Source organism: Phalacrocorax carbo, chromosome 6 (assembly GCF_963921805.1).
Source record: "Phalacrocorax carbo chromosome 6, bPhaCar2.1, whole genome shotgun sequence".
NCBI classification, from domain to species: domain Eukaryota; kingdom Metazoa; phylum Chordata; class Aves; order Suliformes; family Phalacrocoracidae; genus Phalacrocorax; species Phalacrocorax carbo.
In genome coordinates this window covers 37650403-37676287 of record NC_087518.1, presented here as the reverse complement: position 1 = coordinate 37676287, position 25885 = coordinate 37650403, and the positions used below count along the sequence as shown (strand labels likewise).

Genomic DNA, 25885 nt, shown 5'->3' with positions numbered 1-25885 from the left:
AAGACAGCTGTATTTTATCTCAGTATAAGATATTGGAGAAGTACAGGCTACCAGAGCAGAGGTTCAGGATTAGTGATATCAGTGCAGGATTGCCACTGATTCAAATGGACGTGAGAGTGTTCTGAGTATGTTGCCAATCACTGATCCAAACCATTATCTAATTATCAAAAAACTCACACATGATTTCACAGGTGTGAGACCAAATTGCCAAAGAAACAGCAGTGAACGTGGTATGTGTTGCAAAGATAGGGACAGTAAAACTAATAGAAAATTAGCCATATTGAAGGTAGTGAATCTTTGCCACCTGTTGCAGTAGGGTTGGAATGCCACTATCAGCATATCTTATAGTTCTCGTTACTATGTATTGCCTGTTTCCTATTGGTGTGTCCCACTGTTGCCCACTGGCAGTGTGTATGTGATGAAATGCTGTGGTGGAGGTGGGATGAAGCACTTGTTAAGATCTGCTAGCATTTGTTCTAAAATTACATGAAAGAATTAAAATAGATCCAAAGCGATTCATAGAAAATCATTCAAAGAGATAGAAAACAATTTTTAAAACTCTGGTGTTTGTATTGCTTTCCTAAGCTGTTTGGCATCGTCTGCTGCATTAAAATACAATAGTTTAAAGACTGCTTAATAGTCTTCCTGTTCACCCCATTCAACTGCTGGATCATCATCCATTCGTAGAATAAGATAGGAGAGAAGCTGAAAGAGATTCTGCCACAACAGTAAAGAGACAAAAAAGGAGAGGTCGCTTACATCTATCTCACAGCGGTCTCCGGCGTAGTTCACGTCGCAGAGGCAGTGAAACTTGTTGAGTAGGTTCTGGCAGAGGCCCCCGTTCAGACACGGGTCAGAGCTGCACTCATCAATGTCCTTTTCACACCTAGAGGAAAGACTGCAAATAGTGAGCATCTGAAATCACAAATAAAAAGCACCGAACAAGCACATTTTTAAATCAGAAACTTTTGGGGGAAGGGAGAGGAGGATTCTCAACTTGAAATCTGTGGTATATTTCCACATGTGCTTATGATTTTGTTAACTACCTGATTAGATACACTCGAATCCTGGACTTCCTGTGTTATTTTCAAACACAGATAGTTAAGCAGGAAATTTCATCTCTGTAAAGCATTTCATAGTTAATGGTGCTTAGCAATGTAAAATGAAAGTTTGTGTATGATTTTAGAGCTAGATCTGGCGCAAGTCCTGCCGACAGCTTGCTTATCCATTTTCATTGTTATGGGGAGCTGAGGGTGCTTTTTCCTTCTCAGTAGTCTGGCTGTAAGTCAAACAAATGTGTGTTTATCCCAGCTGAGCGCCCCTGGGAATGCTCACCTGCTTTTTTTTTTTTTTTTTCTCCCTCAATTTGAAATACCAGGAGATGCTCAGCAGAATCTCCTATAGGGTCTCTCTGAGGAATTGGGACCCGAGAATGGTAAGAATGGTGGAGAACAGGGCTTTACAAGCTTAAATAGGTATCATTAAATGTTTTTGAGTTAATTCTGATGGTAAAGGACATGTGAGCTCTCATAATTTCTCGAGGTAATCAATTGAATATTAATGAAGAATGTATGAGGTTGTCTGAAAACTAATAATGATTGGGTGATTTGCTGCTCTGACAAAGCTTCCCCTTAATTCCCTGCTCTCCTTTTTTTCAAATAATGCTAATGGTAAATCTTAATTTTTCAAGATAAAGAAGCAGATTTATTATTGAAGAAGAATGTGAGAAACTTCCTCTGCATTATAAGGAATTGCATTGTTCCAACATATTCATGACAATGCAATAAATTTCTAGTGTTACATTAGAAAGGAGCTGTTCTTTATATTAAATAATTTTACCTGATTTTCTTTATTAATCTATAAAAAAGTTTCAACAGTTTCCTTCAATGGTAAATTGTATTCATATACTTCAAAAAGTTAAATTTAAGTTTTAACCAATGTATAAAACCTCTGTAGCTATGAACTTACCTATGTAAATAATAAAAAAAGAACCAACTAAATCCTCTGATGAATTAGGCACCTGAATCCAACTGAATTTCAGGAAAACTTAAAACGCTAACTCCTTTATGTATTTCAAAAGTCCCAGCCTGAAATAAAATGATAAATATGTGTTCAAGAGACAGCTAGGTCTCCTTTTATAAAGAGTAATCTTTTCACATTTCCCTTTCCACCTGTTAAGTTGGTTTTGGTTTTGATTTTGGGCTTTTTTTTTGTGATCCCAAGTCAATCGATTGACATAGAAAGATTTTATTTTCCCTGTACTGTGCATCAATGACTTTCTGAGGAATGAAATGTTGTCTTAAAGGAAAATGTTGTCTTTATCAACCTAATAGATTGATACAGGGGATTTGGGTTTTAAATTTCTTATTAACTGATATATTTGAATTTGTTCTGAAAAAACGAAGCAGTGAAATTTTCTCATTTGGTACACTAAGATCTGCAAGCACGGAAGTACTACTGGTTTACGGTTTGCTAGCCTGGAGAAAAAGAGGACAAATAGTCAATTTTAGACATTGGAGAAGAATGCCTTGCTGTGATAGTCAGTTAAAGTACAGTATGCTTGGTACAAGGCTGCCATTCAATATGAGCATCATGGGAACCATAAACAAGAGCTTATTGCCAGCCAGTGGGATGGATGTAAGGACGACACATTCCCAGAGCTGCAGTTAGCAAGTTGCCTGGCAGGGGAAGGAAGAAGGAAAAAGTACTTTCCTTCTACCTGGAAGTCCAAGAAATACACACACCAAAGAGCTGTCTGAGAATATGCTTTTAGTTTTTTATATTTGATTTGATTTGATTTTTTGAAAATTGCGAGGTGGTACACAGACCTTCTGGCTGAGTTAAACAGTACAAGGCAGACGTGTCTGCCAACTACATTGTGCACTGAGTGGGTGGAAATTTTCATTTTGTCTCTCTTCTATAGCTTACTGTACTGTTCTTACAAAATCAGTGGGTTAATAAATTTCTGAGAGAATAAAAACCTTTTGTTGAAAACTTTTTTGTGTTTGCAGAGCCAGCATAGCTTGGTCCCGTTGAACTTTTGGATATTCTACCCTGATGTAATGCTAGTTTCACTAAAAGCACATATGGTATTTCCTTTCTTACTCTCCAGAAAGTTGCCCTTACCTATTCAGACTACATTATGGCTGGGACAATGTCTTCCTATGTTTCTACACCACCTAATGCCCTGAGGCTTTCAGGACTCCCTGCTCCAGAGCCAATGGAAGAAAATTATCAAATGGTAAGTGTGAATCGTGACAATATGCTAGAAGATAAAAATTTCACTGTGAGGAAGGCCCCTCCATTTCAGACTAAACTATAACATTTCTTAATTTATTTTTAAAAGAATAATTATTTTTTCATACTTTGGCATTCAGTAAGAAAGTAACAGCTGCAATACCACCAGGTATTTACTCTCATACCATCCCTGTGTAAGAATAGATTGTGTATTTGCAACACCTACATGTGAAAGTGAAACAGCTTTGCATATTCATGTGTCACTGTATTGTAGCTGATTTTTTATATATCAGCTGGATATGTGTGTTTATGTGTCCCCCATCTACAGAAAGATAACATTCTACTTGTCATATATAAAATTGGCATGGCATCAAAAAAATGTAGAAGTATACAATGCTGTCTAAGAAATAATATCTTGCACTGGAGTTAATGGTGCTATGTTGGATTGAAATTTGCTGCACTAATTTGTGATTTTTGTCTAAGTAAAACTGTTATACTTCCAGACCCTCAAAGGGACTCAGACAAGGAATGGCTGAACTTAAACAACTGCTTTGTCTGTATTTCTGTAGGAGGGCAAAAGCCCTGTGGCTGTTACCCTCTGGACCTTCAGGAACAGCTTTTGGAAGAATTGCTCCACAAAGATCTGCTGGGCGAAGCATCTCACCGTTCTCCAGCAAATCCCGGCAGGCACACACATGTCAACTCGCCGCTGAGATCAGTACAGTTGCCATAGTTGAAACACGTGAGGTTTCTCTCTTCATTCCCACAAACTGTATATGGTAATCTTCTGTATCTAGATAAATAAGAAGGCAATGACAGTTGTTATTTGTACTTTCCTTGTTTCTGGATGTCTCATGCTCTCTCAGCTATTCATTTGACTCTAGTCCACTGCTTTAGTGGAAAATATTTAGATCAACCTTGCAAATTTGATACTTGAATACAGAATCACAGAGTCACAGAATGGTAGGGGTTGGAAGGGACCTCTGGAGATCACCTTGTCCATCCCCCCTGCTCGAGCAGGAACACCGAGAGCAGGGGGCTCAGGGCCACGTCCAGGTGGGTTTTGAATGTCTCCAGGGAAGGAGACTCCACAACCTCCCTGGGCAGCCTGTGCCACTGCTCTGGCACCCGCACAGGAAAGAAGTTTCTTCTTGTATTGAGGTGGAACTACCTGTGTTCCAACTTGTGCCCATTGCCCCTTGTCCTGTCGTTGGGCACTATTGAAAAGAGTCTAGTCCCATCATCCTGACACCCACCCTTTAGATTTTTATATGTATTTATGAAATCCCCCCTCAGTCTCCTCCAGGCTAAATAAACCCAAGTCTCTCAGCCTTTCATCATAAGGGAGATGCTTCAGTCCCCTGATCATCTTGGTAGCTCTCCGCTAGACTTGCTCAAGCGGTTCCACATCCTTCTTAAACTGCGGGGTGCAAAACTAGATGCAGTACTCCAAATGTGTCTCAAATCTAGTACTGTTAGTCTCCAAATAGAGGGACCAGTGCTGGCAAATACTATTCAATACCAATGGGAAAGGCATGGCATTTTACCTGTAAATGAACACACAGTTTCAAGGGCTGCACATACTTAGTGTATCCTTGGTTTCCTCTTTGGAAAGGAAACCTCACATTTGTGTGCACTGACATGCTGATGCCTGGGGCACTCGGGCTGCTCACGGTTAGTGGCAGGCAGCAACTGAACTGGGGGAGCAATGCTGTTACTGGCTGGGGTATTGTCCAAAGGAAAGACAACAGGAACTGGGGTTTAAGACTCACAAAACATGTTTTGCTTAACTTTTTTAATTTGCTGAATTTGGTTTTCATTTTCCGAGTATTTACTGGCAAGTTAATGATTCATTCTTTAGCAAATAATAAAAAAAAAAGGGACAACACTAATGACATTACTTATGTGGCTTTATGTGACACCTGGACAGCTTAGTTGAAGAGTTCAAAAGAGAGACTTAGCATACAAGATAGATGATATTAGGCTAATATAAGGTATCTTCAAATATCAGGATGTCCTTACTACTCAAAAAAAGTCAACAAAACTTGGCAATTGCATAAATATAGCCTAAAAGACTGTGGTTGGGCAGCATAATGATGATTGTTTGCATCCTTTGGGCTGCAGCAGACTGGGTTTGTTGGAATGCTCTGGAGGAAGTAAAAGGATTTTGCCTTCTCTGAGAGCAATGGGACATGTTCAGAAGGGAGAAGTTTATGGTGTGCAGAGAAGGGCAATTAAAGGAGAGAGAGGCCAGGAAAGATCCTGCAGCCTTTACAGAGTGTCTGAGAAGGATAGGAAACAGGCACTTGAGGAGTCTAAGAACTGATTAAAAGAGTGGGCTGTGTGGTGTCTGCAGCCACCAGGACTGCTGGGCTGAGAGAGCAAGCCTGGGGGAAACGACCCACCTAGCAAGGGTGCTGTGGGTGGGGAGAAAAACTCTTTACAAGCCATTCTAATGTTATTTTCTCTTACCCACCAACTCTGAATTTCTCTACTTATAGCTCTAGGGTTCTATTACTCTAATAAAATATAGTTTTAGAGATTCAAAACCCTAAAAATATTTTTTTTTTCTAAAAAAGATGTAACACATCTATCTCTGAGCTCTGGTAGACTTGTAATCCTGTCATCAGAGAGCTCATAGGACCCAGGCTGGCAGCAGAGCTGTGTCTCGTTACCTGTCTCCTTGCCTTATCAGTCTCTGCCTGAGCTGCCAGCTCTCCACTGCCTCAGTCTACATCTAATTGATCTGTACAGCTTTCTGTACTGCAGCCTCTTTATATATTAATTCTACAGCCATGATTAATATATAGATAGATGCATAACGTCTATGTTTAAAACTGAGACATCAGTGATGTAATAACCCTTCAGAAGAGACCTGACACAATCACACGGTTCTGCCTTGTTTGTAGTACCTGCAAAATTTTCCAGTGAAGTTACCAGCACACAAGCAAGAATATTCATTAATCCCATCAACGCAAGTGGCCCCGTTTGCACACTGGTGGCCACGGCAGTTGTCTATGTCCTCATCACAATTTACCCCTGTGTAACCAGGTTCACAGCTGCACTCATAAGACGTGATCCCATCAGTGCAGTTTCCATGAATGCAGGGGTTTGAAGAGCATTCATCGATGTTGACTTCACAAATGGTGCCAGTCCATCCTTTGGGACATATGCAACGGTAGGAAGTATAGAAGTCTTCACATATCCCCTCGTGCATACAGGGATCTGAGCTGCAGACATCTACCTGCAAACATCCAGTAAGAGCGGGGTTTGCAGATATTTTGAGAAATTGCTCCTCTTGAGGTTTTTTAGTAGGGATGTCAGCATTTTCGAAGTATGAGAGATAAATGCCACTGATTTCTATGGTGCTCATACATCCTCGCAGGCCATCCAGACTGTCAAAAGCCTTGTCAGCCACATAGATGTCTGTCTCTTCTCTTAAAAAGTTGAGGCTTGCTGCGGCAGTTGTGCTAGTTGCAGTGTCTTTCTTGTTATCTATATCAATGTGCCATCTAGAGAACTGGGACAGGGGCTCTACCATAGAGACCATCACTTGATGCCATTTCCCATCACTCACAGGCAGTGAACTAGCAAGGGTCAGCTTATAAAAGCTGTTGCCGCTTTGCAATTGAAAGAGTAATTTGGAGTTGTGAATACTGATGGTAACAAACTCTGGCTCCTTCTCTGCATACAGCAGGATCACGTCAGTGTCCCTAGTTCGAAAGCCAAATATGATATTGGTGAGGTCTCTGCTGATTTTTCCATTGCTTCTGTAAAATATCGCACTGCTTCGGCCACTAAACACTGCGTTAGCAAGACCTGTGCAAAGATAATAATTGAGAAACCAGGCCAACTTTAAACCAATACAGGTGGAACAATACCTCTCTAGTGCCCCATGCTCCCTGTCATGTAAGTCCTTTTGGGTTTGCTGAAAAACAATCAAATTTCACCAGTGTTTCAGTTATCCTTGCCTGACCCTTATGGCTATGTAAATTACAGGGCAGTTCCAGCACCAGCTATATTGACATCAAAAGTGTGCCGCTTTGCATCGTCTCAAGTTATTCTAAAGATACAATTCTACATTAGCGTTATCTCTCTTTTTCCTCTTCAGACAAAGAGAAGGAGGTGAACGTAATTGTACCCAACTCAAACCTGAGGCTGAGGGGGTATTTCAAAAGAGGATATAGATTTGTCATTTGATGTTGGTTCTCTAAGTATTGGTAGCTAGTTATTCCCCATGACAGATCTGGACAGGGTGAACCTTTGTTCTCAATTCCTCTTTTCTTAGGTAAAGCACTAAAGAAGTTTTAGAAAGTATCTGATTGGATCCCAATTTAGTCTCACTGATGCAAAAAGAACAAATTTAATTGAAGTCAGTTGGCAAAATCCCCCTTAAAATCAATGTAAGAGTCATGCCTATCGCATTTAAAGCCAGCTTCTGGTATGCACACTCTGCCACAGCCCTGCTGACAGCACTGAGCCTATGCTGGTGGGACTGGGAGGGCGGCAGAGTACTCGGTTTGTACTGCTGTGAGTGAAAATTGATGGGCAACATTGTGGCAGTTTTATGGACATCTTCACAAAGGTATTTGACATCTTTCATTAGCATGGTTTCTACTAAAATGCACTAACTTGCTGGGCTGTAAATCTGCAGGTTCTGAGATTTATGAGGATTATAGACAGGGAGAAAGGACTGGAAGGAATATCTTCTGTCAGTATTGGAGACAAATTTAGCTTTGCAAGATCCTAGCACTGAGATAAAGTGGGTTCCTGAATTATCTCTCATTAAATCTTGATCAAAAGAATCCCTGGGAGTCCCAATATGAAATTGGTGACTCTGCGTCCTGATACTAAGGCAGCAGAGGTGTAACTACATTGCCTGGCGTATCAATTGTGGTGTCTTTCTCATAGGAAAAGCTTCCTCAGAGGAAACCATACTAAAAATGAAAGTCAGAGCTTGTCAAAATTATTTCTGTTTTTTTAAATGTCTCACAAAGCTAAGTTTTTTTAAGGTCATAAAGCTAAAATACTCCCGTAGAAATCTTATTACATCCTGAACACAGCCAGCTGTCTGGATCTGCTTTTACTCAGTTGTGACCCTGGGCATACAGTTTCACTGTTACTTCATGTTCCCCACATCAGCTCCCACTACTGGCGTTTTCTCTTTTTTTGGAGTTCATGTTTTCCTAAAGGTCTTGCTAATCATAGGCATCTAGGTGGAACTATAGCCACAGCCCCTGGAAAACAGCTCTTTTTCTGCCTAAACTTAAATGGCATCTAGAGCATAAGACACCAGGCTGTCAGAGAACTCACTGGCCAGTAAAACTCCTTTTCTTCATTACCCTGTGTTGAACATCAAGAAATGTATGCCGTAGCTAAGAAACCAACGAGTTAAAAATGCAGGTCTGTAATGCAGGAATTTTTGAATATCAGTTAAGGAAACTCCCTACTATTGCCACAATAACCAGCACGGAAACCTAAAGGTGATGTAACGGTGTAAATGACCTTGAGTTTAGCAAAAAGAAACAGTTTAGATACTTTTCACTTCTCTGTCTGTCTGTGTTTATATTCTTCCATAATATGCAATAGTAAAGTTTATGAGAAAACGTATTTTGACGTTATCATCAAAGACATCTATTAGAGAAGGTGTAATTAGTTTAATTTAATCTATAAATTTTAACAAGTGCTGCAACGCTGATTCTAACAGTCTCAACAAAAATAACATGATATTGGTCTGTCAGCAAATCATCTGTGATAGAAATCCTTTGTTGACCAACCTTCTCATTCCTAAGTCAGCCATTCTAACAGCTTCCATCAGACTGTGTGTGTATTTATCTCCTTTCACAGCATTGTTAGGGCTTTCTTTGATAGCAAGAGGAAAAAATATTGCTTCAAAATCCTTACTTGCTTTTCAAATTCAATTCCAGGATGGGAAGGAGAAGGAAAGTGAAGAAGGAAAAAGGTATGCAAGGTGGCTCATTTTCTTAAGACAGCTAATGGTCATCAATTTTCAAATAGACTGCTTGGCATGAGGTGCTTCTTATGAAGATGCTAGCTGAATAACTATACTGCTGGTATTAAGGTGACTTTCTTCAAAGATATTTAACATTTAAGAAAATCAAGTGATGCAATGTATGTCACGTAGCTTGTCTTTTCAGGAGGATGGAGAACATTCTAAGGTTAATCTAACACTGGATAGCCTCTTATCTCTGCAGTAGAAGTATGAGGGCTACACTCACACTCTGACAATGTACTGATCTATTGCACAACCTTGACAAGTTGCGTTGAATAAGTCAAAAGCAACGGTCCTGTAAACATCAGTGTCTGTGTCAGGGGTCTGACTCTTGGTAGGGCAGACTCTTCCTGTTAATGTTACTTGCAATTAACATAACTATTATTATAATACAGAAATAACATTTGAATGAACTTTAAAGGCAGTGAATATTGAGTTTTAAGGAAATGCTAATGAAAATATGTATTGGTTCTAATTGCCAAAGATGATAGGAATGACTGAAATGTACCTACATTCAAATCCTTGGTGCACCAGCTGGCATTGTGCTTCAGGAGGACAGGGCCCAAGCTCACACCACTTAACTTCCTCACATGCCTTCCCTGCTGTGTTAGGGGGACACGTGCAAGTGAAGTCATCCCAGATTGAGTAGCACACACCACCATTATGGCAAGGGTGGGACTATGGGGAAAGAGAAGAGACAACCTAAGTATGAATAAAGGCTGGTGCACTTCCATCTCTACAGATGGGGGACTGTTTGTCAAAAAGGAGAATTCTGTTTATTTCAGTTGTAAAGTGATAAAGAGCAGTACTACGACAGCACAGCATGTTCAATAATTGGTGAAAAACAGTATTTTGACCTTAAAATAGTTCAGTTCTCCCCTATGCAAATATATTTTGCTGCTGATATTCATCATATGTAGCATAACTCAACAAAATTTGGTCTTTCTAGATTTTTTACATATTTCCCTAAGACGTCATTGTCAGCAAATAACGTATGGAAACGTACAAAAAAAAATTAAAAGAAATTCCCCATTATAAACATGTGAAAATGCTCTGAAAAATTACTTTCTTACCTTGCAGAGGTTGTCACCAGTGCAGCCTTGGGTGACATTGATCAGAGTTCGGTTGATAAGAGAACTCAGTGGATTGGTGATGGGGAAGAATTCCAGCGGCTGGTTATTCACTCTTACATCTTGGATGCAGCCTTTGAAATACCTGCCATTTCTATCAGTTTCTTTGTTATCTGGTAGGCCTCCAATATAAAGAATATCCTTACTTTGGATGGTTAGTAGTGGAGTAGAAATGAAGCCTAGGTATTGAGAGGACTGGAACAATTCCATCTTATTTCGTTCTATTTTTAATGTTATTAGGTAAAAGTTTCCATCGTTCATGGAGCGTTTCCCTAATAACTTAATGGAATTTAGAGCTAACATTGTGAGCTTCCCACCTTCCAAATAAACTCTTACGTAGAGGTAAGTACTGTTTCTCAAAGCCAGTAACAAGCCAGAATAATTGCGTGTTCGGACAAACATTGATATGTTCAAATTTTCGTTCTGAGTGGCATCAACAGAAAAAGCAGCATAGCCTGAGGAGTCCTCAGATCCAAACCGGCCTGGGATGTACTCTTGAGGTAAGAGATACAGAAAAAGATTAAAAAAAAGAGAAGAAGGGAGAAAAATAAAATAGTTAGGGCTGAATGACAAGGGAGCCAATGCAATGATCAAATAGCTACTTCTGGTAATATTTACGTATGGTAGTAAGATGTGCTGGTATTTATGGATGAATAGAGACTTGATCCAGCTGTAAATAGCTTCTATTTCAAAATTCCTGTTGGCTTCCATGGCTGTACCATTAAGCCCCAGTACAGGACCAGATGTTATATTATTGGGCATATTTTTCCCTTTTATCGTGCTCTGTGTAATGCTGTGTTTTCAAATGGTTAAACAAGGACAGATTTCTATAGTTTCCTGGATTTGTCCTCAGAAACATCATTTTGAAAAGAACCTAGCAGCTTTGATCCTCCGATGACCAGGGAAGTTAATGTAATTCTGGAACTTAGTGACATTTTTTGCTCTGATTCCAATTGTAGAAATAGCCAAAAGGTGCTCAACAAACCCTTCTTGTGTGAAACTTCCAAATAGGGCGCCTATACGGTGCTGCATGGGCTCACCAGTTCTCTGACAGACTTTCTGTTGCTGGGGCTCAACACATGCTTGTATACATCAACTTGTACCCAGTTATGAATCCTGCTCTGTCCTGTGAGTGACCATAATCCTACAGTGTCGTGGGGGAAAAATGATCCAGGATTGAGTAAGCCTTTTTCTTTTTTTTTTTTTTTTTTGTGCTTATCAATTAAAAGGATTAAACCAAAACCATCTGTCTCTCTCCCTCACTCCTTATTTTCAGTAATGATTTTCAGACTTGTAAGGATACAAAATATGTAGCCCAAACCGTATTTTATTCTGATGAATCATCTCGTTAAGGCACAACAAAGTGTTTCTATTTTTACACTCTAAGTTTCGTGATCTTGTCCTCAATATTATAGACTTCCTGCCCAAACAATTTCAAGAGCTATTTTTAATATATCAAATTCATAGAAAGAATAAACCACAATTTTTTTAAATGCTCGCATAGCTAAAGAGTCAGTCCTCTTTTGTGCAGTAAAACTCCTAGAGCGAGACCTCATAGGCCAAGTTTCCGCCTGCAGCACTACTTTTTTTTACGACTGCATTAAAAAACCCAATGAAAATAGGGGGCTGAATGTGAAGCCCCCACAGACCCTTAATAACCACACTGCACTACTATGTGGCACAGTAATATTATTTAGCAACAGGAATAAATCCCTTACTTGTTCCTAAATAGACAATTTAATAAGGAAATGAAATTAGAAATATTTTAATTCTATGAATAAGATTACCTATATATCTACATCTGCTTGTTAAAACTCTGGTATGTAGAAATAAATATTTGTTGAAATGGGTGTTTTGAGGCATTAAATCTCTTTAAGTTATATCTTTTCTGTAAAGAGGTACTAGAGAATGAGACATTTTTTTGTGAGGGTAAAAAGAAAATTTCTGCTGGAATGACAGTCACACATTTGCAGTATTAGAAGGAAGCATTAATCTTCAAAAAGGTATTTGATGTTTACAATTACTTTGTTATATTTCTCTCTATTTATAAATATATATCTCATCAATCTTATCTTCTGTTTGATGAGATGGCTAGCATCACCTTGGTCAATATTAACCTCTTGGGTCACAACATCTGGATGTTGATCAAAATGAGTCAACATCTGTTTGTTATTTTGTGTATGTAGAGAAAATATTGCCTCTTGTCAATTAAATACTTGGCAGCGACTTTTCTTCAAAAAGACACTAGCATTTCTTATGTTATCCTGTACTGCAAGTCTCCCCCACTCTGCCTTTTAAGAAACCTGCCACAGCCTTTTAAATATGGCATATATCTAGAACCTATGTATCAAAATGGCATAGTGCCATGATTTGCGAGGAATATCATGGTCAGCAAGAAAAAAAATGCATGCTTTCTAATCATTCTCAATAGTTCTAATGCCAGTTTAAGCCTCTCCTGGCCCTGACTGTTTTTAATTTTGCTTCATATAAGGAGGCAAACATATTTACCAGATGTTGTCCTATACTCCAAAGTTGCTTTCCAAATCTTTGGATAAATTACAGCTAGACTTCAAAGAAGTCCATTACAATTACCTCTCAGACTTTGTCATTTTGCAATAAAACCAAAAGAAGAACTATTGAAAAGTATTGATAACTATTAAGTATAGCATACAAAATGAAATTGTATTTCACCATTTTGAAATGTAGTTCAAGCTACAGTTTTCTGCAGCAATGCATTCAATGAACCCCTGGGGCCAGTTGTTCAGCTGATATAAATCAACGTAGCTTCACTGGCGGCAGTGCAGCCACGCCAATTTACACCAGTTTAGGATCTGTCCATTCCAATCTGACCATGGCTCGGCTGCTGCACTCCATTTTTTCCAGTCCACTTGGCAAATATATATACATAAATATTTGTATGTGTGTACACGTGTGTGTATGTATGTATTTCTTTCTCCCTAAACATTGCTATGATTGACCGTGTGGATGGCTAGTAAGGGGGCAGAGAGGGAAGCAGGGGCAAGGGCACTGCATGGAAGACTCAGTCCCATATAATTTTCTTAAACAAAACTGCTTTTTTGAAATCTCTAAAACTTTTGCTGAGGAAAGTCCACCCCAAAACATTCCTGACGGGTGCTGTATTTACAGCTCCAGAGGGTATCACACACCAGATGCGGTATAGCAGGGAGATGGGCAGGGACCTCCTGCTGTCCTTCCACTTTGCCTCAGCCTGCGCTTGGAAAGATCATTTGTAGCAGGGAAAGTGCTATGGGCATCTGCAGCGTTTGTATTCCTGCTCGTCACTGCCAAAGAGGCTGTTTGCTGAGATGTGCTCTTTTGTTCACTGAGGCACAGACACTTTTCCCTCTGGTCACCAAGCAGCTCTCTGGTCACAGCCGCCTTCATTAGCAGTTGTCCAGAGCTGCCTTGGGACCAGCTGAGAGATGAATGGGCCCTGTTTTCAGCCTCTGAAGCCCTGCCTTCTCCTTGGGCTAATCAGATTAAGTTAATAGTATAATCTTGTTCATTTTGTAAAATTGGAATCTTTTTTTTTAACTTGTGGTACTTTTGCTTGCTTTTCACTGCCTTAAATGAGTTTCTTTATAAATGCCGAGAGAGCTTGAGGATAAAATTTTCAAAGAATGCTTTGAAAGTAAGACTTAAACTCCAAGTGACTTGGTTGCTTTCTAAATTTTACTCGGGGTGCATAACCTCCAGTGAACTACAGTTTTCCAGAGTTTATGGCGTGCTAAGAGCACTAAGAAGATTTTTGAAACTGGATGAGTGGAATCCGCCAGTTCAGCCTGACTTTTTTTGTCAGGCTGAAAAGCAGCCTTCCGGGGAAAGTAACTGGAAAATAACAAAGGCGTGCTACTACTAACCTCTTGCACTTTCTTACCAGTTGACATTAAGCTCCAGAGATCCTAAGGGTCATGCTGTTTCATCACCAGGTAAGCAGGATTGTTTATGATCATGCTTTTTTCCAGCAACCACTTAAAACACAAATGCCAACAGCATTCCCTTACCTGTTGCGCAGCTTGGCCCTGTGTATGGCCGGTAGCAATCACAGTGGTAGCTCAGCCACAGGTTGGTACAGCGTCCCCTGTTCTGACAAGGGTGGGTTTCACACCAGTCCTTCTTAGCACATCCTGTCCTGACATTTGAAGATGATTCAGGTGATACATTGTCTGGAGTAATAGCATTCAAGTCTATTTCAATGTCCTGAAGACAGCCTACAAATGAGGGTGCAGAATGTATATCATAGATGTTAAGTAGCGAGTTGCCGCTAATGTTCCCCACAGGTAAGCCGCCCAAAAACGTGCTCCGAAATGCAAGCATGACATGATCGTTATCTATCATAGCAGACGTTTTATTGAGACACGATTCTACACAAGAGCTGTCAAGCAAATTAAGAGTAAGAGCTCTTGCCAAGGTTACCTCCACTGAATGCCATTCTCCATCACTGACATTACGTGAAATATGCAAAAGAGCCTGTGGCTGGTTATTGACTTGCACGGATAAGTGTAAGTAGCCGTTCAGTAACTCCAGCTTTGCAAATGTGTTTTTCTCCCCTCGATAAAACAGAAAAGCTGTAGGTTGCACAGTTTGAAACCTCAGGTTTATATTATAGAAAAATTCCTTTTTAAGGGTCAGGGGATTCTTCACCAAAAGGAAACTGTTTCCTTGAAAAGAAAACGTGGTTATGGTTTCACAGTGTATTCCAGTATACCCAGGTGCACATATGCAGCTGAATCCGTGTTGGCCATTTTTTAAATGTGGGATACACATTCCATTGTTTTGGCATTGCTGATCAGTACAGCCACGAAGAACTTCTGTGCAGTTCCAGCCACCATAATAAATCCCTTCTTTGTCTCCAGGTGGGCAATGGCAAGTGTAATTCCCAGGAAAATTCTCACAGATTCCACCATTTTGGCAAGGGTTCGTGTAACATTCATTGATGTCTTCATCACAGTGAGCACCTGAAGAATAAACAAAAAACTAGACATTCTGGATTGGATAACTGGAGCCCAAAATGACTTTTTTTTGGTCATTTGTAAAAGTCAAAGGTCAAGTAAAGTGATTTTAATAACCTGTATTTTATTAAATTATCTTTAATTAGAGTGGAATATCGTGATAAATAGATGATTAACTCACAAGTCTAAACTGTCTTAAATATAAAAATACAATTCATATGCCATGGTTTTCTTGCACAAAGTGTTATATAACCACCTTAGCAATAATTACATTTTGGAGAAAAGAACCAAACAAATTGACACTTTTGATATGGATAATGTAATGAAATGGGGATAAACATCACCTCCAAAAGATGTGATCAAGTAATTTTTTCCCCACCTATACTGTGGTAGAAATCTAGAGTTCTTTGAGAGGAACTGGATTATTTATCACACACAAAAAGCCAAAAATTGTTGCTTAATTCATAATACAGTATGTTGATGAGCTGGTGTAGAGTCTGCTGGTCTTTCCTTCTCTTTCGTAGCCACGCAAACAGTAGAAGAATTACAGACTAGTACGCCATGTCCCATATGAAACATCCTGGAGCAACAATCTTCAGGTGAGAACCACAGGATTTATAAATACTGTATGATACAGTGGGACAGACTGACAAGTAGGTGAACATCTCTGCATAATGTAAGTACAGCAAGCTGGCTATCTAAAGAATGGCATTCACAGAGTGAGCAGGGAGCTGCACGGTGTGACAATAAGAAATCCAAAGACAAGCTTAAACCTACATCCTATGAGCGGTCTGAGAAAGATGCAGTGAGGTGCACCCTGTCCACAATGAGTGGGCAGTTGCCACATTTCAGGGCTAGGTGTGTACTGCAGTTATTCACAAATGAACAACAGATTTTAATTCTTCCAAAAACAAGGCAGCAGTGACTTCTGGTCCATCAGCCATGGTCTCATACTGTGAGGAGGGTTCACCTGGGATGTGAGGATATGAGAGAAGCTGTTGGAGGGGTTTGAACCTGTCTGTCCCAGCAGAATATTCCTGGTACTGTGTATCTACAGTGGAACTTCCTTCACCTCTCCTGTATACAAAATACAAAGCAAGAAAAGATGAATGGAATATTTTTGCAAATGTCTCAGAGCTTGGTGATGAGAGAACTTCTGTAGAAGATGGGCAACACAGGCTAATTTCCTCTTCTTCCATATAATGCTTGGCTTTAGGCATATTGGGTAAAAGGAGAGCTCCTCCTCTCAACTTCACTGTAATTTGATAGATGTGACCTAAGTACGTCTACTGGATCAGACTTCACAAAGAAAAACAAACCTGTTCCCCTTGTAAAACTAATCTGTTTATCCCTCTGCACTGTTCATCTATAAAGTGGTAATTTTGGTAACTTCTCCCTTGAGCAATCAAGCGGCAGATATGTGTGCAATGGATCATGGAAAGTCTGTTTCTTATCTCTCTTGGAGGCAGTCAAAATACCCAAATACTTTTTTGAAAACTCATGCTAAGTGCAACTCCTAATATTTCCACTTCCCTTCATAGCTATTCTAGAGAAAACCAGGAAATATTTTGCAGTTAGTTTTCAAGATAGTATCATCAGCACAAAGTAGTTAATAGACATAATTATGCCTGTCCCCACAGTAAAACTTGTGCCTGTGAATTAGATAATGAGGTATGCTGAGGCTCACAGTGTTGCAGCTAGGTACCAAGCACCACACCTAGCTTTACATACAAATTCACAACGAGCTTTATTTTTACAGCAAAATGCAGCCATTTTTCATGGAAAATTACAGAGCAGCATTCAGCCACAATGAATTGCTTCAAATAGCAGTAGATAAATGTAGTTACTCAGGCTAATTCCTTGCCTGTCCATTTTATTCAATCACAGTGGTAACTAGACCCATTTAGGAAAGCAGTAAGTTAGAGGAGAGCCAGAAGGGAACTGAGAATTGCTTGAGATTTGTTTGAAAGATTAGCCAGAATGAAGTGCTCATAGCATGTATATAAAAGGCTCTCTCTGCAGTGATCTTCCCCACTCATCAGTCTTCAATTATAGAATATAGTTTCCACTTGAAGCTTCAGATTTTCAAACACAGCTAGTGCTATCTCCCCGGTCTGGCACTGGGGTTTTACAGCAGAGGTCTCTGTTTTCCGGCCAGGCTCATATTTATTCCAATGTGAGATGTCTATGTATACCTTAATGTGTAGTGGCATCCGGCAGAAATATGACTCATTGGGACTGACTTTCTCAGTGTGAAGTGCACTTCCCAAACCATTACTGACTGGGGGCCAGAGCGATGTCTGCTTTGCCCAGCTTGTGGCAATTCCTGAGTTGCCGGCTGGGGCTAAACCACAACACTGTGTTAGCGACGTGTCCTGCTTTTACTATTCTAGTACATGAAAAGTGAAGTTACTGTGAGCTGTTTCCTGTTTGGACAATGTTTTAGTACATCTCCTGCCTGAATTTGCTCTCTTCCCTGCTTTGACATCAAGAACTATGTGTCCACAGGTCTTGTATACAACTGAGTCTTAATGTGACGGCTGTAGAAATGCAGATCTCTTGGGGTTTTTGTGTCAGAGATAAAAATTAGTGCAGACTAGAAGCAGTAGGATCAGGGATGTACTTAGCCTTGTCATAGGGTTTCAGAGTGGTCAGAGCATGCTTAAGGATTTATAGACTGGGATCCTCTGTCAAACCTTTCATAGAAAAAAATCAGCATAGTCAATGGCTAGATACGTAGTTGCTGCATTTGCAGTAATCCATGTTGATTCTTGTGTATATTAGTTTATTATCCCATGGCACCTGTGAGGCATCACCTTTGCCTTGTAACTTGTGGTCTGAGTCACACCTTGCAAAAGTGACTTGTCTCTGGAACGGATGAAACAGATGCATAAACTGAACCCAACTTTACCATAATGTTTAGCGTCTGTGTTGTTCTTTACTTCATTAAATTAGATGTCAAATTAATGAAATTATTTCATGAGAATTATAAACTTCTTTGGAAATCATATGGTTCTACCTTTAAATTTATATAACAAATTTGATAACAAAAGCAGCAATGTCTAACAAAGGAATAAAATTTGTTTTATGAGGAGGTACACATATTGTTGTTAGTGTATTCCTTGCCTAGAAAATTAATAACTTCAGTTACTAAATGAAAAGTGACTATCATACAGCCACTTTAAATGTGTAATTTCATAAGCATTTCAGAGTCTGAAAACAATGCTTATTTTTTAAGCAATTATGTTAATAGCATGTTGCAAAATAATTATTTTGTGGACTTGTGTATATATGTATATATACACACATGTATACACTAACATCTATATGCCTACTATTTTGGAAAAAGATAAGCACATACATAAATGCAGGTCACACCAAAAGACAAATAATAAGCCATTTTTTCACAACAAGAGTAAATAAATCAGCTGTTGTTACGAACAGTGTTAATATTGCTTGTTATCTGCCTATTGCTATACAAGCAAAGACCACTGTCACTCAAGATAAAAGCACTCTAGATAAAAGGATTAGTCAATATTTATAGAACTGTGTAAACAGTTCAAATAGCTCAGGTTGGAGGAGAAGTTTAGCATGTACAAATGTATTCTCAAAAGATTTAAGACATACCAAAATCAAGTGCAAGGGAAACTACTATTTTCTTTTCAGTGATTACATGCATTAGTTCAGCTAAACATACTGGTGTTTTTAAAGTAGCAAGTAAAATAGAATAATTCAGCATTTTCTCTTCTAAATATATTACACACTTATCTGAAATTTCAGATGATGTGAATATTTTTATCATATTTCTATAGATAATGATTACTCTCCCCTCCTGTGAAGTTTTATTCCAAACAGAGATGAAACAGCTCCTTTGACTCAGTTTGATAACACCACGCCTTCCTGCCTCCTTTTTTCACTTACACATTATTACTATAGGGTAGCTATTTTTTAACCAGTAACCTCTTAACTGAACTGTTTCAAATTTGGCAGCAAAGGTTTCCTGCAGAAGCAGGATCACAAAAGCAATTTTTCAAGCATAATTCTGCTGAATGCTACTAATATTCTTTTTGATTAAACAGTTATAAAAGTGTTATCCAAGTTACACATGTGATACACACCTTTGCTTAGAAGTCTGTTTACAGCCTTCTGCCTTTCTAGTTCCTTGACACTACATAAATATCAAGCAAGTACAAGCAAGAAGTCTGGATAGATACTACATGTTCAATGCAGTCTAAGTGCACATATTATTTAAAAAAAAAAAAGACAATATTTACCTGTAAACATTGTCATTAAAGTGATGTAAACCTGTATCCTAGTTGCAACCATCTTTTTCTGAAGGAAAAAGGTGGTTTAGCACTTAAGTAGTCCACAAAGTGAGTTTCTGTAAAATTCAAAACAGTTCTTAGTATAAAGGCTTCCTTTCCAGGATTAGCTTGCTCCACTTCTGTACCTGCTGATGTAGTCTGACGGTGTATTTTGCCCAAGCCAGATCAACAAGGCTTAAAGTAAGACTCATTAAACTGCTTACGCAATAGATATGTATTCTACTTAAATTCTGTTCAAGAGTGCTCACACTGAACTTTATGTTTCACGGAAAGGCATATTTTTAGGATCTGTTCAAAACTGACTTGTCACTTGTTGTTTTACAAGGTGCTGTTTTTTAAGACCTTATTTTCTTTCATTTTCAAAAGGTTTATTAACCCAGATCAACTCTTTCACAGTCACTGCCATTCAGAGAAACTGCACATCCCAATAAACAGATAGAAAAGACCTAAAACTGCATCTCATTTCTTTATTTTATAAAGTATTTTTGTTCCATTGGCTTTCATTGTGCTACTTACTGGAAATTCATGTCTGTAGATTATTGAATGATCTAAAGACAGGAAAAAAAATAATTTACTAAAATCTTTTCTTTCTTCAGCTCTTGAACAAGGCATTTTGATTTGGACCTAATCTAATGAGAGGAAAATAGAGTTCAGAAATTGAACCACTTATTTCTGTGATAATTTAGGCAGCATACTTTTTTTTTCTTTTCATTGTACTTTATTTACATGATGAATTGCTTAAAATATTGCTAGAGCAATATCTTTTTGTGTAATTAGTGAAATAATTAAAAAGCAAGAGAGTCTTTCCCCAGGTTGGTATTTATACCAGCCAGCCAGCACATGGCAAACTGTGGATTTGTTTAATCTACAGTTCACAATTGCTTTTATGGCAATGCTCAGAAAACTGCTTCTCCTTCCAGCCTCTGGTACAGGCATTCAGTGATTTTTTCCTATAATTAATTCAAACACCATGGGGTAAGAATGTCATCCAGACTCTTTGAAAGGTAAGCAAGGAAGCTTTAAACAAAATAAAGTTCATGTTGACAAGTTAGTATGTATGTACTTTATTACTAATGCTTATCAGATGTCTTGTGCTACAGCTTGAAGTCTAATATGAGTTTTTATTTTGAAAATAACAAGAAAAATTGGAGGTTCTTGGTAATTGTCAGTCCTTTTGCATATGACCTGATAAACGTTCTGGGGTAAGATTATGAACATACAAACTGTCAACAAGTCGGGATAGGCATACACTATTACAGTTCAGTGAAAACATGGAGTCGATGACACTCTGAGACAGGAATTTCATACCAGGATATCTAGCAAACTGCCTGAAGCCATGTCAGAACCGCTAGTGGGTGTTTTGAACAAACCTGTCAAGAACAAGTGGGTTACAGAAGGTGGTAGTTACTCTAATTACAGTAAGGGTTTGATATTGTCTTTAATAACATTTTCATATACAAATCAAGGAGAAAAATTTATGTGAAACCACCATAAACTGAGTATAACAATTGTGTAATCCTGCCCAGAATGTACTTGATAGAGGTTTTCTGTCAAACTGGGAGGGTCTATTGAGCATGGTTTGGGACTGTCCTGGGTTTGCTCTGGTCAGTGTTTCCATAAAAGATGTGGCTGATGGTATAGAAAGTTTCCTTATTAAGTTGTCCGATAAAGCAGGGTTAAGTGAAACTTTTGATTGTTTAAAAGATAGGATTACCTTTATAGGCGAACAAAAGAAATTGGGGAAATGGTCTGAAAAATTTCGGATGCAATTCTGGAAGGACTTATTCAGTTTCCGTAGTCTCAAGCCAGAATAACCAGCAATCAGGTGGAACAATAGTTCCAGTTTACAAAGCTTTGGTCACACCTTAGTGGGAATACTGAGTCTGCTTTTAGTTCTGCTCTGCAAGGAAGATTTGGATCAATTCAGAAGAATTCAGAGGAGACCAATGAGAATAATCACAGGTCTAGAAAATATGGCTTGTGAGGAGAGACTAAAAAAAGTAGGACTGTTCAGTCGAAAGACAAGCAGAGGCAATGGGACACTGGAACAGTCTTTCAGTACAAAAAAGAGAGCACAGTTCTCTGAGACCATAGCAAACAAGCGACTAAGTCATGAGTTTGACCTGCACCAAGGAAGTTCCAAGTCACACTTTAGGAAAATATTTTTAATGATAATAAGGCAACAAAGCCTTGGCATAAGACATCCACTGGGAACCACGAGGTCTATTCTGGATCCTGAAAAATAGGTTAGAGACAAAAGAGCAGTGTGACACAAGTCAGTTCATCCCATCTTAGACACATAGCCCAAATCATACCTGCACATCTGACCTTTCCAATTCTATTTTTCCATGTTTCTATAACTTGTTTCGGTAGAATAATTCCCAGCAACTCAGCTGTGGATGTGTCAAACTATACATGCACATATATGTATCTATACACGTATAGGTATAAAATACAAGTAGGAGTAAACCTTGGAGAAATTCAGATTGCAGCAGACCCTTTAGAATATGTTTAAGGAAGATGTAGGCAAAGAGTTTGCAATAATGCTTCCTCCACCTATATTTTACAGTTTTAGAAATGTCTGTTACAAAATCCTACCTCAGGCAGAAATAACTTTTTTCAAGGGACTCGTTAATCCTGAGGCCAGCGGAAAGATCTGGCAGAGCACATATTCTTCAGGGCTCCAGGTCTTAGCAGACAATCATGAAAATTCTAACTTTGCCACATCTGTGCTGATAATTGCAAAGAGATAATTACTCTTTGCTGGAAGGAGGAAATGCACGTTCATGAGTAAGCGCAAGGAAATAAATGGACCATCTCTATGTCATTGTAATTAAAACTCATGCTTCTGGGCATAAATCAGTTGTCATGGAGGTCAGGAAGGAGGTTTTACTCTTATGTACATCAGTGTAAAGCAAGTGAGGGGTATTTAAGTGGATTTTTTTTCTCCTATTTTTCTTTAGTAAAGAACTGGCTTATATTGTATATTGAACTGAATGTGACCAGTGATCTGATCTAGTATGGCAATTTTTGTTGCTGTCTTAGGAGGAAAAGCTCATGTAAAATGAAGGACAGACTACAGGGCAGAGCTGGAACACATGGAAAATTGGATACTTTAAAATAGTAGGATAATAAGCATTTGCTAACATTGGGCTAATTTGCACATGATACCTTTCACACAGAACTCTAATTTTGTAAGGTCGTAAGACCTTGCTAGTTATTCCTTTATTGTAGACAAATTCACTATTCTGCTATTTTTCCTCTTGCCATTTGCAATGTATGTATAAAGTTAATACTAGCTAGGAAAAAAAATTAAAATAGAAACAGAGTTGAGTGACTTGGCTTAATCATTAAATATGTCACTCTAGCTGAGGGATATGGAATTCATAATGTGCTACATTCAGAATGGCATGCAGTAACTCAATCTTTTTAAATGTTGCTGGCCTGAAGCTTCATAGACTAGTTTGAATTTTCAGTAAAAATGGATTTTTTTAAAGTAGTAAAAACCCCCAATCCCTTAATCTCTTCAATCATTAAACATTTTCTGAGAGCAGAAGTACTTGGAAATGTTTTTCCACTTGTTTCACATGTTTTGTCACACCTAAAATAGTTTTCATTTGGAAAAAAAAAAAAGAAAATCATGTACATGCTGTAGGTGATTAGTTGTTTAGTGAGATCTGGTGTGTTTATTTTATTTTATAAATATTGGAAACAGCCGACTGAGTTAAGCATTGGCTTCAGCTTCCGGGTAGATCAGCCAGCCTTTTTCATGAGCCTGCTCTGCGGACTGTGAGTGCTCCTTAGGCAAAGTTGTGTGAGCGGCGCAGCCAGAGGTCAGGCACATATAGCCTGTGAATGGCAAGGGGCCATGTCCTAGAAGGGCAGCATGGCAAAACTGTTGCTTGTAGCCTACACCTTCATCCCATATTTCGATTAACACAGCCAGCCATGTGGATTCAATTGTAGGATTAAGGTCTGAATCTGGAGTAAAGAAAAACTTGGTGAAGAAATATGTCCCTGCATGGCACTCATTTTCCTTTCATTTCCCTACTTCTGGAGTCAGCTTTATATATAGGTAAAAGAGGCAGCTGCTGTTGCATTTGACTGATGGAGGTAAGGAAGTAAGTCAGCCGGTAGCAGCCCGGTTTTCCCAGGCAGCATCCTCCTTGACTGGGTTTTCTGGCTGCACTAAGGAGTATGTCACTATGCCACATTGTTGATATGAGCTAGGAGGGTCAATGAGAGGAGGGAGAGCACAATTACAGGGTGTGACAGGTCAAAGTGGAGAAAGGTGATTTATGAAGGATACCATTAAGAAAGAAGAGAAAACAGCAGGTAAGGTTTTGGAAATTAAACAGATGAAAAAGTAGAAAAAAATGTGAATGAGAACTCGGTATAAAGGAAAATAAAATACAGGAATCAAGGGTGCCCCCAAAGATACTTGTGGTGGCATTTGAGACAGCGTTCTTGTTGGACACAGAGGTATTTATGGGTAGTAAGAGGAGTGAGTGTGTATGACCATTAACCTATCTAGGAAATCTGAGGGATGCTTAGAAAGACTGCAGATCAGAGCTAAGGTCTACACAGAGGTCTGAGCTAAAATTGAGAGTGGAGAAAGGAGACCACAGGAGTGATACCAAACCAAAAAGATAGAAAAAAAAATTAGGAAAAAACAGTCAGAGATTTTTTGTTATAAAGATAGCCACGTGTGATGGCGCAGAGAAGTCAATTCACAAAAAGATTAAAATTGTAGAAAAATTTAGATGGAAAGAGACCTTCAAAGGTTATCTGGTCCAATGCTCCACTCAGAGGGTCAGGACATCATCCAGAGAAGAAATTGGAATAGTGGGTTTCAGAGAATTTGCTTAGTTTATACCTGATTATAGACCAGCTATTTGGAAGCCAAAGAAAGATATCTGGTGTTCTGCTTCCAGTATGTTTTTTGTGGGTTCTTTAAGTTGTAGAAAGAATATCTATAATTCAGGAATTTTTCGTGTTTTACCTTTTAGAAAACTATGGTAAGACTGTCAAAGTCAAAGCATTAATGATCTGATTTGCATTTTTTGTAGATTTATGAGCTTGTACATACAGACGATGTGTGTGCATTTGAACTGAAGTATATCCAGAGGGATCTTAAAACAACCAATACCTTTCAGTTGTTTAATTAGATCATACAAGGTCACGTTTCATTGACTTGAAAATCTGTTTGGAGCATATGACTCACTTTGGAATTGGAAAACAAATTAATTTTCAATCCTACAAACACTTAAGGGCTTTAAAAGAGTGCTTCCTGTTGACGAACACATCCACTGAGAAATGTATGCTGTGTCTCGTCTCCCCTAAAAGGGATTTTCTACCTTGCCTCTTGTTGGCTGCTTCCTGTTTGTTTTAACTGAGGTGGGCAAGCAGCCACTGTGCTGTCTAGTGTGAAGTGGCTCCTGCCCTGGAAACAGTGCTTTGAAAATATTCAGTCATTTGCAAGAGTTTCTCATTTTGTTAAAACCAATGTGAATCTCCGCAGCATGCAAAAGTGACTGGATTTACATAACTTCATTGTCAGTCTATATTGAAATAAAACTGAAGAAGCCAGTAGGCTAGAAAATCATAGTTTTAATAGGGACTATAGAGCTTAACTGAGAATGGAGGCCTGAGAATAGAAAAATATGAAATATGAATGTGTGAACATATATAACATATTTATGCTGTGTGTATTTTGAGCTGTGCATAGCATAGCTGTATAAATCGCATGAATATGATCTGTATTTATGCTGTGTATAATTACACTTCTCTATTCCTTCAGTATATATTTGTACATAATTTATTATCACTTTAAATACAGAAAAACAAGTATTTTACCCTGAGCTATCCATTTCTACAGTTTTTCGTAAGGCAATTACTCTACCTGATGTATGTTTTCTTTCCTGTGTGAATAGCTGTGACTTGCTATAGAGCAGATGTAGATGCAGAAGACTTTGGACTGTGATCTTTCCACCAAAATCTGTATCAATGGGAATGGCAGAAGACCATACCTCTTCTGACTTCAGCAGTGCTGTTCATTTCTTTTGTTCCTTCCAATGTTAGTTCTTTTTCACTGTGAAAACTCCTCTACACGATGGCTTCATTTATCCAAGGTTTCATATGCTTAACAGATCTTGAAGCTGGGAAGCATGAGACCAAAACTAGTTTCACTTTCTCTAGGTCGCAAAA

General features: G+C 38.7%; 1 protein-coding gene across 1 annotated transcript in view; it reads right to left on the bottom strand.

Moving 5' to 3' along the window:
* Window positions 1-25885, bottom strand: part of CRB1 (crumbs cell polarity complex component 1) — a 109221-nt gene that overhangs the window by 23621 nt on the left and 59715 nt on the right. The window contains exons 7-12 of the mRNA XM_064455774.1: window positions 14406-15359; window positions 10324-10874; window positions 9763-9928; window positions 6150-7056; window positions 3902-4030; window positions 760-886 (exon numbers count right to left, since the gene is read on the bottom strand). Of these exons, the coding sequence (XP_064311844.1) occupies window positions 760-886; window positions 3902-4030; window positions 6150-7056; window positions 9763-9928; window positions 10324-10874; window positions 14406-15359 (2834 nt within the window). The remainder of the gene's footprint in view (window positions 1-759; window positions 887-3901; window positions 4031-6149; window positions 7057-9762; window positions 9929-10323; window positions 10875-14405; window positions 15360-25885) is intronic.